The 14,089-nt window shown below is 40.2% G+C and overlaps 1 protein-coding gene across 17 annotated transcripts in view; it reads left to right on the forward strand.

Moving 5' to 3' along the window:
• LOC116696385 (LIM and calponin homology domains-containing protein 1) overlaps positions 1-14,089 on the forward strand; it is a 96,954-nt gene that overhangs the window by 74,051 nt on the left and 8,814 nt on the right. For 8 of the 17 annotated variants that reach the window (XR_004333707.1, XM_032527313.1, XM_032527308.1 and 5 more), the window contains 13 exons: positions 109-381; positions 2,802-3,185; positions 4,667-4,702; positions 6,740-6,866; positions 7,235-7,392; positions 7,771-8,248; positions 9,696-10,004; positions 10,499-10,601; positions 10,798-10,901; positions 10,980-11,085; positions 12,067-12,141; positions 12,949-12,977; positions 13,814-13,927. Coding sequence is in view for 16 of the 17 variants with exons in the window: in XM_032527313.1 (XP_032383204.1) it covers positions 109-381; positions 2,802-3,185; positions 4,667-4,702; positions 6,740-6,866; positions 7,235-7,392; positions 7,771-8,248; positions 9,696-10,004; positions 10,499-10,601; positions 10,798-10,901; positions 10,980-11,085; positions 12,067-12,141; positions 12,949-12,977; positions 13,814-13,927 (2,296 nt within the window). In the remaining variant the exon portion in view is untranslated. Of the gene's footprint in view, positions 1-108; positions 382-2,801; positions 3,186-4,666; positions 4,703-6,739; positions 6,867-7,234; positions 7,393-7,770; positions 8,249-9,695; positions 10,005-10,498; positions 10,602-10,797; positions 10,902-10,979; positions 11,086-12,066; positions 12,142-12,948; positions 12,978-13,813; positions 14,018-14,089 lie in introns of all 17 variants that reach the window. The other 9 variants (XM_032527324.1, XM_032527310.1, XM_032527314.1 and 6 more) reach the window with 9 other exon arrangements.

Below are 14,089 nucleotides of genomic sequence, written 5' to 3' on the forward strand. Positions count from 1 at the left end.
GTGTGTGAACCGAATTCTCCCCCCCACCCCCCACCAACCCCCAATCATGTTGTTGTTATCCTCATGTCATTACATAATCCTTTATTGTGTGAATGGGTGATGTAATAGTCCAAATGAGCCCCCTAGCTTAGACGACCCACCTGGAGAGTCCCCCAGCTTGTCCGCTACCCCGCCCCTTGAACCCCAAATACAGATTCAGAAGACGAACCAGACTAAAAAGGACGATGAGGAAGGGAAGCAGACTGCCTCTACACTTTGCCTTGAGATCCATGCAGCAGGCTTAAGGAGGAGCAGTGAGCCTCTGCCATGTAGAGTCCCCCAACCCTGTGCAGAGCCACCCATGGTGAACGTAACTCACCTGATCATCACCTCTGAGCAAAGGTCTTCACCTTGTTTTTTTGTTTTTCTAAAAAGTCCAAATAAGCAGCCCAATTATCTTTTTATTGACACAATACTGACTCATAGTTTGTCTAAATCAACCCTAATCTAAAAGCTAAAGATTGTTTTATAGAGGTGTTAGAAAAATGTATTACCAAAAGACGACAAAGAATCACTGGAATCATTTTAACAAAGTTTACTTGCACAAGGAGTCAATCACATACACTTAAATGAGTACAGAGATGGACTGAAGAGCAAATTCTGCAGTGTCCACTTATACATTGAAACCCCCCTCCCATCTCCATGCCTTGAACAACTATACTGTCTCAAAAGCAATCAAACTCAACCTGACATGTGATGGGAGTGAAGGAAAGAAGTCTAGCCAAGTTCTTTGAAGATAGCTGTAAATGATGTGACCTTGGGTGCTTCAGACATAGATACATTCAGTTTTAATGGTTATATTTTCCAACAAGAGTCTTAAATAATTTGTTAATATTTTTTGTAATGAGAAAGGGTGATTGTTTTTGATTATTTTTTAAAGGTCCTTAAAGTGGAACTCTACCAATTTTTCACATGAAAGTCTGTTCACAGGTCTCTGGGAAAAAGTTGTATAAAGCCTTTTGTGTCTCCACAGGGTGTTGTCTGAAGGCTGATCAATGGCCTAAGGGATGTCATTCACAAGTTTGAAAATGCAAAAATACCTGGGGGTGTGCAGTTATAAAGAATTGAAGTTACCAGACCTCTGTAGCTCCCTCCTCATCTCTGCTTTGTAGGGTTAAGGCTCTAGGCTACATTAGCTGATACTAGCATGACACAGCAGAATCCCCGACCCTATTGTCGGCGGCCAGAAGAAGAATGCACGGAATATGAAAATATGATTATGAATTATGTAAAAATAATAATGACTTGACTTGACCATGAGTCGGCAGCATAAACTTTGTGTCAGTTCACTCAGATTAGAAAATAACTCGCCACTAGGGTTCATCTATCCATACACAGCTTTTCAACTTCATGTTCAAATTTGTCCACTTTAACTCCTGCCGGCATCACCACACAGTGTGTAGGTGAATGATATTTTTATTTGTGCCATTCAAAACACTGGAAAATTGCAAAACATCTTAGCGGCAGCACGTGTCCCAGTTAATCCACATACTTTGCTGTAAACAGTTTTCATCAGAACTGTTACTTTGGTGGAAAATAGTTACAATGTTCACAGCTGGTGTTTCCATCCAGCTCTTTTTCTTTTTGGCACTGCCATTACCAGATCATTGTTTCCAGTTCTTATCCAGAGCAACATAACAGTGAGTCAGCAAGAGGTCCAATATAGAATACCCTGTTGTACTGTAATACAGGGTCTTTACCCAGCAGGCCAGCCAGAGGTCACAAATTCTACACAAGTGAGGGTTAGAGTGTGAGTTTTCAATGCTTTTCACAGTGCAAAAGTCCACTTTGAGGCCTTATTACAATGTTTCTCTCTTTAAAAATGTCTGTTTATGTTGTTATTTCACAATCCAGCCCTATCCTGTGTTATTTCCTGGTCCAGCAGACGTTTCATTCACAGTCCTGTTAGAGAGTTATTACAGTCACACCCCCAGTTTCCAGCTTTTTCTGGCACAGATGGTGTGGTATTGATTGGATTGTCAGCATTTCAAGGGAGTGAAAAGAATGCTCAAAGGAAATCTGACTTGTGTATAGCTTTGTCCCAAGGAAAAGGGGGATTTTCAAGACTTTGATATCAGCTTCTGCAGTTGGTAACAACTTGCCTTTTTCAAGAACAAAACTGAGGCTTGAATTTTTATGTTTTAGTGTTGCCAGGAGTAAATTCTTTTAAAAACAGTATAACATCAACATATCAGGGTTTGTAGTCCCCTTTCAAAGTTGTTGACACAACTTTTTTAAGATTACTTGACTTTTCCCGTCACATTCTAGTAAAAAATCAGCACACACATTAAATATACAAACCTCTGCATACCACCAGCAGCTACACACAACAATGACTATGGTGTGCACACACAAATGCACTCACAGGGAAAATTAACACGTGACCCATCCTCAGGATGTAAGGAAATGTGGCTTTCTTTATTCCTTGAACCTGAGCAGGCTGGGACTGAAGCCTGGCTTTTTCACAGCCTTTCTCTCCCTGCAATGCATCCTGGGAATGTATTGTCCAATAATAAGCTTCTCAGAAAGAAGCTGTTCATCATAGGATGACAGAGTGTTCAGCAAAAATTGCTTTGGCTTTGTGACTCAGATTTGTTTTGAAATCCAATATGCTCGGACGGGATTTGTGACCTTGCTGTGCTATTTTCTTAGCTTCATGTCTTAAAATAATTCCATTTAGACTCCTCCCAGAGGAATGCTATCTGTTGATATAGGATTATAACCCGGTCGCAGTACGTTTTAGTTTGCTTTGCTTTCTGCAGTACTCGCTCGTGCTCAGAGGAACTCTTCCACCATTCCACAACTCTAGCAGCAAACGCTGCAGCAACCCCCGCAGTTGCAGCAAGCCCCATCATCACCCCCGGGAAGCATCCACCTGTCCCGGCACAGGAGGAGGCGGCTGTGACGAAGGGAGCCACTGGTATCCCGTTAGTCGCAGAACGAGATGAGAAGCTGGCTCGCCAAATGTTGATCTCTCCCAAACACATCACCATTCCGAGTCCCCCCCACTTCCTTCCTGTGCCCACTATCGTGGCAACTGCTACAACAGCAACAACTGATACAGGACGACGGAAGGGAAGGGCGCTCAGTGAAAGTGACGACCCACAAGGAGGGAACTCTTGGTTGGCCAGCAGTCTTCCAGCAACGTGAGCCCCGTCCAGCAACTACACCACATTTTATGAATTTTCACTACGTTAACTTAACCTGCTACACCTACGTGAACTAAAACTACATATTTCAACTTTAAAATCAAGGGATGTACTATTCCAATTATCCCTTTGAATATTCAATCTCAGCATGAAATATCAATCTCAGCCCGCAATGGTCCTATCTGGATGACTCAACTACCTAAAAATTGCATGTTTTTTAATAACTGTTGTTTTTGTACTGAGAATGCTTGGACGTTCTGAAAAGTCTATTTTTTCTCATTTCCAGCTTTATTTCTGTTAAGAAATTTAGAGAAAAGAATGCGGTCTATGGTTAACTCTGCATGGCCTTAGTTAGCAACCTTTGATTTCTTCAGAAGACCCAAATAACTACAATGGGAACTGAATTGAATTTGATCCCATTTAAACCAATATAGTTTTGCAACTCTGAAATGCATAAATTGGTCCAACCATTATCAATCAATCAAATATTGGCCATTCAATGTATGTAAAGTGCTGGCTTTAATGTAATGCCCACTGTATCATATGATGACATCTTCCTACAAAGAACATGGCAAGTAGACATTTTACTACTACAAACCCATATGACAAATAGCCATCTTAGAAAACTATCTGGTCCTGATTTAGCGAGGCTTCTTCTAATTTAATCTACTTGTTCTCTTGTGGGGGGAAACCACAGGCCACACTTTGTCTCACACCCCACCAACATCACAGAGGCAGCTTCATAAAAAAAGCCTGTGTGAAGACCTCTGTGGTTGAGGCCAAACTTACAAGTGGTGGTCACAGACAGAAAGAGAGCCACATCCTTGATGCCGCTCTTGTGCTGTCTAACAAGATGCATGTGCTTGTTTTAATAGTTAAGTATCAGCTGTGTTCTAAGATCATTGCCATATGCATCTGTTGTATGCTAGCAGTGTCTTGGTTTTCAGGGATGCAGTAAACTTCTTTTCTGCTCTGGCTGTGTTATGGATAAGACTGCCCCCTTGTGCTTGGTTTGAGGGTCATCATTTAACCTAGAAACCAGGACATCTATGCATAGATACAATACCAGCAGGCACACTTGTTTAACCCTTGTGTTGTCTTTCCATCAACCATGAAAAAAAAAAAACATTTTTGTCACTTTTTCAATGTAGTGTGTGCTTTTCTTAGATGTTTTTTCCAGTTGTTTGATATTTCTAATACTAGCACTTATTTTGAAGACAAATTTTTTTGTGGTAAAAAAAATGAAAATGGGTCAAATTTGACCCAAGGACAACATGAGGGTTAAAACATTGTTAATGAACCGTTCTGTATTAAATCTGTCATAATTAACTCATTGTCAGGTGTGATCACAACACAGTATGTTGCGCACTAGCTATCAAACATTCCATCATTGTGTTTTGATATTCACACAAGTGAATGACGCGTACTTGTATTCATTTGTGATTGTGCTCTCTCTCCATGCTCTCTGCCTTCTGTAGATTCAGCCGCACACACAGTGTGTCAGATGATCCACAGTAAGTTGTCCATTAACCACTCAGAGGCTCAGCTGTCTGGCCCAGCACTGCTCTGCACTGCAAAAACAAAGCCCACTCAACAAGTCATTTAATTCATTGAGTGTGTTCATTGGATTTTTCTTTATGCAAGTGGGAAAATCTGCCAAAGGTTGAGGTAATTTAAACAACGTTCATGAAACCATTGTCAACTACTTATGTTTATTGTTTTATTTTTTTTGTTCGATTGAAAGTCCCTTGACTGAGTATATTAAGCCAGTTTTTGATATCTTGTAATGGTAGAAACGTTACAAGAATGTAGTGTACTCAGTACTCTTGCCAGGGTAGAAAATCCTCTGAAATGGCCCTCAAACCCCTCATGGCTCTGTTCAATGTCATTAATTAGTGCTTTAATTTATAATTATAATAATAATCTCCGGCACAAATAATGTTCTGGCAAAATCTTGAGTTGTATGAGATCAATTCATTTCTAAAATCACACTGAAGATTTAAATTACTAGACAAAGAAGGTCATTTTTACCTTGTTTTCATTGAGATTGAGTAAATGGGAGTAAGTACGGTCAGCCAGGGCTGATGTATCACATTTGTTACATGTGATTTAGGAAATAATATTTACAAAAGTTTTATTTGCATGGAAACCACAAAGCAGATTTTTCCTACTTGTATTACCTAAATTAAAACCATTCAATAATAAGTTAAATGACCTGTCAACCTGTTTTCATTAAATCTAGCCAACATGATTTATTTGGCTGGCAACAATCCTCTCCTCCTGTCTTTATTCGAAGTGCCTGCAGTAGTAGCTGTGGAGAGGATGAACTAAACTCCGCTGCGCCAACATAATCTTAGAGCTTCTGCCAGCTGCATGTTTCATGTAACATAACAATTTTAACCACCCTCTCAACATCTCATCCCTTACAAAACAAATAATCACAAGGATCTCTTTTGTTTTCATTTGCTTTATGAAACAGAAGAGATGATTCACAACAAAGAGATGGCTTAAATGCTTTTTTAGTTTAAAGTTTTGATTTAGAGTAAAAGTTATTCAGCATTGCACCCATACCACTCACCAAAACGTTTAAAATACAATTACATGTCCGTCATCTTTTAGATTTAAAACACTCTTCTGCTTCAAGTGTATTCTGTTTACCCAATACTTTTTGTATGTTGTATGTCACTTTTCTGAGTCTTAAAGCATAACTATTACAATTATGACTTTAATGAGCAGGGAAATGATTTAAGCAATTATATAATGATTTTATCCCTTCTAAGTCTGTAGTCAGCCGCATGCTCCTAACAATAAGGCTGCACTAGTGTCTTGTCTGTAATCTAAAAATGGATGTTTTTACATTACTCACTGAACTAATGTAAAGACCAGTGTAAACTCTCTGGAACAAGTCTTTGACTGTATGAAGTCCATACTGCTTGTTGCATAAATACACTCACATCAGAATGTTAATTACAACCACAGGTACCTGCACCTGAAGCTGATGTTTTCAAAGGTCTCATCAAATGGCATCATAACATCCCTAATGGGTTGTATTTCCTGTTCAAACAAATGTTTATTAAAAAAAAAAAAAAAATTGTGTATGTGAAAATCTTAGTTATGCCTACAGGGTGAGCATGAGGTTACCTTTGAAGATGGACAGTTGTTCATTCATGTGGTATATATTTTTTGGTATATGTACTGAACCATTGGTTACAGGTAACTGTCTTTTCCTAATATGGTGGATTGAAACAAAACCCTTTTTGTGGATGTTTTCTTTGATACTATGTATCACTATATATTTTCGGTGGAATATTAAATGTTTAGCCATTGCTGAGTCTTAGAATAGGTAAATGTTTTTACTGTGTTCGACATGATTGTATGAAACGGATAAAGATGGCAACATACTGTACAGTACAATGCGCTGAGGGAAATGTATGTTATCACCACCAGACTAACTACAAAAATAAATAAATGTCCTATTCTGGAAATGATATGGCAACATCTTTTTCCTTATTCATATTCTCTGTCTGTCTCTCTCTCCCCCCTCTCCTTAGGAGTGTAAGTATGATCGATATGCGTGGTGAGGAGGAGGCCATCTTGCAGCCCCACAGTCAGGTGCGTCATGAACTGATGCACAACCAGTATAACAGGATGAAAGAAGAGGATGATCACTGGCAGGATGTGAGTGTTTCATATTCATCTGACTTTATGGTACTGTTCTTATTTGTCTTAGTTTGTGTGCATTTATTTATTTTGGATTGAGATTATTTTTTTGTAATACTTTTTTTTTGTTGGATTAATATTATTTTGTAACTCCCATTAGAATATCATTATCTGCACAGTTTGTATTTCTTGTCTTTATGTAATATGCAGTGATTTTAATGCCTGCAGGCCCAAGCCCCAACTCAAATTTTTGGCTGTGCCCCAGTAAAAAAAAACTTAAATCAGTTTTCTAAGGCCACACCAGTGCTTCAGGTCTCATAACGCTGCTGAGCCAAGCCCTCTTCCCTTGTTTCACTTGTAACTGAAATACTTCTGATGTGCGTCAGGACCTGGCCCGATGGAAAAATCGGAGGAGGAGTATTTCCCAGGACCTAATCAAGAAGGAGGAGGAGAGGAAGATGATGGAGCAGTTGCTGTCAGGAGACACCTGTACCTCCATGAGGAGGAGAAGCATCAAGACTTACAGAGAGATAGTGCAGGACAAGTAGGTCAAATACAAACACGTTTAATTTGTATTCAGCTAAAACAACAAAGTGTATGTACAATACTAATAGTATTAAGGAAAACTAGGTATTTTTCATGGAAGAGAATTTAATCATCATTCTAATTCCTACTAGTGGGCACAAAGGTGACAGCAAGTTAATTTAAGTAGGTCTGGTAGTGAGGAAAAAATTAAAGAGGCAGAGCCGGTCAGCTCAATTGAAAGTGAAGAAGATATGATGGGTAATACTATAGTGTTTATCTCCTATCAAATCTACTTCAAATATGATTTACCTTCAGTATACCTATTATATCAGTTGCTTTACATTTCACACAGCGCTTTTGTTTTCATCCCCTCTTTACCTCTTTTCCTCTTCAACAGGGAGCGTCGTGAGGATGAGCTGCGGGATGCGTACAGGAGAGCCAGAACCCCAGAGGAGGCATCATTCATCCTCCAGCGTTATGCCCAGCGTTTCTCCATCAGTGATGCAGTCCTGGAACGCCTACAGTTGCCAAAGATCCTGGACCGCAGCCTATCTGCTGATCCCACCTTTTCCGGCTCACCCTTCCCTCTCTCCCTGTCCGCCTCCCCAACGACCCCAGACCCCTTTGACATGGACCCCAACGGACCCATGAAGTATCTGCGCCAGCTGTCTGCTCCGGCTCCGAAGTTCACATCTACACTGGAAGCGCAAATTGAGGAGTTTCCCAAAGACTCTTCAAACCAGCGGCCTCAGATTCGATCTCGCTCATCTGAGCCGCCATCCACCAGAAACCTGTCGCCTAAACCGGTGCCTTTGCTGACGCCCAAGCCTTACTTCCATTCCGGACCCACAACGGCTGAACCATGGCCCAGCAAGGTAAGACTTATTCAAAAGCACTTCCCAACAATAAAAAAAAGAATCCATTATTGTAAATATGTGATTCCAGCATCCTCCAAATGCCATGTGGATTGTTTCCTTTTCAAGTGTCACAGTAAAATATCCCTACTACGCCTCACAGTGTTACTCTATTTAGGTTCCTTACTCATGATGAAATGATTGTGATTTAACCACAACAGTCCTGCAGTGGGCATGGTTCAAATCTTACCACTGTACATGTGGTGACTACCCAGTTTTGCCTGCCCTCCTAACAGGCAGGTGGGTAAATTCCCCTCCAGCTCTCTTGGCAGGTACATCGCAATGCCACAGAACCCCCATGGTGATGAGCCAGCTGGTTTCTAGGAAAACACAAGACTTCCTCTCCAAGAAGAAGCATGTCATGTTTCAATTTAGCTCAAAGTACTCTCAACAGGATTCATTTCCTTTTCTTCTGGAAAAATTTCCAATTGGGAATATTTGAAATGAGATCCTGTGTTTTGGTGTGGAGGGGAGGGAGGGGCAGATTATTACCAGACCAAATGAAGCACAGCGCTTTTCTGGAATGTCTTGTCAGAGGTCTGAGCAGAGCCTGGCTTTGAATGGAGCCCTCTGTTCCCTATTGACTTAAGAAGTTGACAAGTAGGGTCCTCTCAATGTGAAGTGGGCTCCCATCGGACAAAGAGGGCCCACACAGGCTGCTAGGAGAGGGACGAGAAGGTGGAGACGGAGGGGGGGGGCAGACTGAGAGTCTGCATTCACCCAACTCCACTACTGTGTCTTAAGTTACCACTCACTAGGAGCTTCTTTGTCACAGAGGCCAGCGTGGTGTTGTGAGCTAGATGAATAACCAACAGAAATGAGACGCTGGTAATGACCACAAATGAGGGCACTGGGTTTTTAGGCATAGGTTTTATTTTTATTTCTTTATTTGTCATCAATTCATTTGATTAACTATTTAAAATATGTTGAGCTATAACTCAATTTATAGGCTGATTGTAGCAGAAATTTAGGCTGAAATGTTTCCTACATATGTTTCATACTGTATCTATGAACCAATTTTTCATCCACCCAAGTCATATTTCAAGTTTAGACTGGAAAATAACAGTTTAAGAAATTATATTACAAATCATATACAGATCCAAGTTTACTCATATGCACTCATTTTTAAAAATAAATAAATAATCCCAAATCCCTTGGAGTAAAACAGAATAGTGACAATATCCATTTAAAGGGAATACTTTTCACCAGTCATCACACTCTCAACTCTGGTTTTATTGTAAATAATCAGGACAAACATATCAAAAGTGAGCCAACACAATACTTGGTACAGGGTTGCTGTATTACTGTCTTGAAATTTCTTAGGTCATCTTTAATGTTTTTAAAGGATGTTATTGACTTCTGCAGTGTGCATATAGAACCAATATTAAACCTGTTCTTTATGATTTAGGCGGATGGTTTTCTCCGAGTCAACGGCATAGGAAGTGACGACGTTCCTTCCACTCCTGACAGTCAAGGAAGGGAATCTCCGCCTCATTTTCAGGCGTCCCCTTCCCAAACCAGCAACAGCACTGTAGATGCTCCGTCGTCAGCAGCCTTACCAACATGCAGTCCACACACCTCAACCAGAGAAGAAAGCTCTGTGTCAACAAAGGCCAAGGAGGCACAAAGTGGCACAGAACCGGTTTCTAAGGACCTCCAAGCCGAGAAAGTCATTCAGCATTCGGCGCCACCCAGCCGGCCCACCTCGCTGCCATCGGTCAGGATTAGTATCTTTAAAGTTGATTACAACAAAAAACCTGAGGATAAAATTCAATTGGATTAAAAGTGATTAGTGTGCTACAAACATCCTACTATGCTCTCCTGTCAGCAATTATATTGCAATCATTACTTTACATGTCCTTCAATTAGTACTCATTCATTCACTCAGTACTTTTTGCACATTGTCTTTTGTTTGTTTGTTTTGTTTTTTTATTGTGGAATAACTGCTGCTGCAATAAGTGAATTTCCCCATTGTGGGACAAAGTATTATCTAATCTAATTAGTTGAAACACTAGAAATGTGTTTTAAAAAATTGTGAAGGTACCTGTGTGACCCTAGTACTGTGCTTTGCACTCTGTCTTTATGCATTTTACAATCTTGCAAGGTTTTTTTGCAAGTTTGTTTAATTATTGGATTTATACCTCATGCAGTACATAAACCTCTTGATCCCAGGCCATTATTCAACTTGCAAACCATCTGTGACACTTACAGGAGCTGCAGAAGCCAGAAGAAAGCATTGGGAAGACTGAAAGCCAGTCAGTAGCTGCTGCAGAGGTGAAGTCAAGTGCTGCAGCTCAAGAAATGCCTCCTGCAGGTCTGAACAACATGTTGCTATACTGACCCCTTGTGGTTGCTCATAAACTTGTCATTTCAGGACAAATGGTTTATTTCACCTAGAACCTTGGGGAAACATGAAAAAAAACAACTTTGAGCAAAAATTGCAAAAGGAAAGTGTCTTTACTTTACAGTAGTATTAAAATTGTGTTGTCTGTGTGTGTGTGTGTTGTCAGAAGCCAAACAAGAACAAGATATAACTGAACCATCTGGTCAAAGCATCTGCAACCCCGTCCAGTCAGGGATCAGCACACAGCAAAGTCAGCCAGCAACTTCACAGGTGAGGCTGCTAACCAAGCTAATATACACTTTCAAACAACCCAGCTATCCAACGGATAATCTTTGAATTTCCCTCCAGGCAAGTGTTCCCAGTTTCCACGAGTTGCCACAGCGAAGAGAGAATGCACCAAGCTTAGCTGCACCAGGATCATTTGAATATCACCCACCAAGGGAAACAACAGCAGGTTGGTGAACTCTTTACATAAAAATACCAAGCCAGCAGCTTCTTTTCCATACATCTCCTTGGTTTTGGAGTTTAATTAGCATATCCTTCTTGCTGGCTTTTTCCCCTTTTGCCTTGCAGTCTGACACTCTTTCTGTTTTGTTGTACCCAATGATGTTTAAATCACAGTTAAATGGTGTTCAATAATATGTGACTATTATGAACCTGCATACACTCCTGTTTCACTTTTTTCTGCTCACCGTACACATATCTTTAATTGGCACTTACACTAAAGTCCCCTATAAACTTGTCTCAATGTAGATGGGTACACAAGTTAATTAGACCTGGGATCCAACTAGAGCTGGGCAATATATTGATGTTATATCGATATCGTGACATGAGATAGATATCAACTGTTCTAGCTATTCTATTGTGAGCCTTTACCCACTTAGTCATTATAGCCACATTACTGTAAATTATTTATCAAAAATCTCATTGTGTGAATATTTTGTGAAAGGACCAGTAGTCAACACTACAATAGCGTTGCAGTATCGATATCAAGGTATTTGGTAAAAAGTATCGTGATATTTAATTTTCTCCATATCACCCAGCCCTAGATCTAACACAAATATGTATAAAAGAGGTACCTTTCCAGATAGTGTAATAAAACCACTGCATTTAGCTGTTTCCTGCCTTTATTCTGACTTTTTGGCCCTCAAGTTAAAAAAAGATTTGAAATTGCAGTGGGGTAGAAAAAAAAATTGACTTTTTTACTAAATCTGGATTGCAACCTTTTTAAAGACTATATTTTTTTTTCCCAAATACAATGCATTTACAGTATCACAGGAACAGAACAGTAAAAGCCTTCCCCATTTTGACTTCCCCAATTCTCTTATGTCCATTCCAACTCCTGGTTTTGACATCTGTCCATCCCTTTTCATTCCGTTCCCTCCTTTTCTTCCCTCCTTTCCTTCCACCCACATTATTTTTTATTTCACTATAGAGTTTGCAAACAGTGTCAGGTCTCCGCTGGCAACCAGCAACCCTAAGTTACGCTGGGAGTTCTTCGTTCCGCCAGGTAAACCCCTTCATTCATAGGTGGAGCTCATGTTTCCGTCCCCGGGCGCTGAATGCACAGGGTTTCCCTCTTGTTTCTTCAAGAGCTAGACAACAGCCCTTCACTCCCATCTTTCATTTCCAGACTGTTGTGGATGATCAGTCATGTGTTTTCTCTAGCTCTCTTTTGTAACTGTGTTCTAAAGTTTCTCATTTTGACAATGGTGTCCAAATGTTCCACGTGTAACTGTGTTGACATTGTTAAATAGTTTATTTTATTTTAAGTTGTATTGGTATCATTATGTGGATTGGACAGTCTTTCCAAAATATCCAGTGAAGTAGGTCACCTATGACAATTAGTTGAAATCATCATAGATGACCTACTAATGGGTGATTTACTTAAATGTATCAATGACCAGTCTTATGTTTGCCTCATAGTGCTTTACATTACTATCTTTTCCACCAAAAGCTACAACTATTAGGTCTACCTCAATATCTGGATCACACTTACCCAGAGTGATTTTGAAACATTTTAAATTTATAGCTAAACACACTAACATATAATGACAAAATAATTTAAAAGGCAAGAAAAGACAACTTATTTTTGGTTAACTACAGATGTAGTACTCTGCTCTTGGTGGACTGGTTTTCTGTCACCAATCTCTCTCTTTAGCACCTTTACTGCTTAAGTTATCAAACAAGCACTTTGTGTGTTGTCATTTTCCAAAATATTTGTCCCATCAAAAGGCATTTAGTTGGATGACCTGTATCCAAAATAGTTGTTTAAATGATATCTTAACTAATGTTCTCTCTCACACTTCCTCTACAGAAGAGGCGGAGAAGGATTGCCGTGGAAACGTGAGTGAAAACCATAATAATTTTTGGTCAGACTCTGAAAACCCCATTTACTGCTTCTCATCTGGCTCATCTCCTGGGTTACAGTAGTGCAGTTTAACTGCATATTATACACAGAGATAAATCACAAGTCAAATGCTAAAAACATTACTACAATACATGTTAAGTTTAGCATGCAGGTAAGATTAAGCAAAAATCACCAGGTAACTTAGAAAAAGCCTTTCATGTAAATGCAAACGTAACCTAAACCAAGAAAAATATTTTTTTAAAAGACTGCATGCGTCTCAAGCTTTCATAGTTTCCTTGAATCAGACATTGATTTTTAGTTAGTTAGGTTGGGTTGGTAAACTTACTGTGTCATACAGCAAGGATCTACCTCATATCATAGGACACACAGCTGTTCATGTAGCATGCCAGATGAGGATGTTATAGAAAATGGCCGAGACTGCTTTCGTTTTCATTTGAGCTCATCTCTCTCTTTCTCTGTCTCTCTCTCCTTAGTAGGAATCCTTTGGCTAGCATTGGAATAGTGCTGTTGTGGTAGATCAACTATTTCTGTCTCCTCCCTTCCCTTCTTCTTTTCCTGTGGTGAATGTGTGTGCATATTGGTGTTGATCTCTGTGTGTGGGTGGGTGGGTGGGTGGGTGTTGGCGCCATATCAATCCATTGGTCTCTCATTGGCGTTATGGTGGGGTGAGAGTGTGTGTTTGTGTGTGTGTGTGTTTATGTGTGAATGGGGGTTGGTTTGTGGGTGGGTGTTATTGTGAGCATGAATATTTGTGTGCCGTGTGCATTTGTGCATGTTGATTTGTGAATGTGTGTGTATTGGGGTCTATCAGGTGTCAGTCCCGGTGTTGCCCCAGGCCAGGCGGGGTGACCGCTGGTCTTGGGACCCGGATGAGGAGCGAAAGCGTCAGGAAAGGTGGCAGCAAGAGCAGGAGCGCATGCTGCAGGTACACAGTATGCCTCAAAGTGTGAAGCATGGCGCACGAGTCTGCAAGGTTAGGGTTACACTTCCTTTTAGAGCTTAGTTGGTAGAGAAGGCTAGCCTAGATATCTAGATGCACCCTCCTGGCAGCAAATGTAATTTTTTTTAAATTTCCTGGCAGCAAATG

This window comes from Etheostoma spectabile, chromosome 10 (genome assembly GCF_008692095.1).
Source record: "Etheostoma spectabile isolate EspeVRDwgs_2016 chromosome 10, UIUC_Espe_1.0, whole genome shotgun sequence".
NCBI lineage: Eukaryota > Metazoa > Chordata > Actinopteri > Perciformes > Percidae > Etheostoma > Etheostoma spectabile.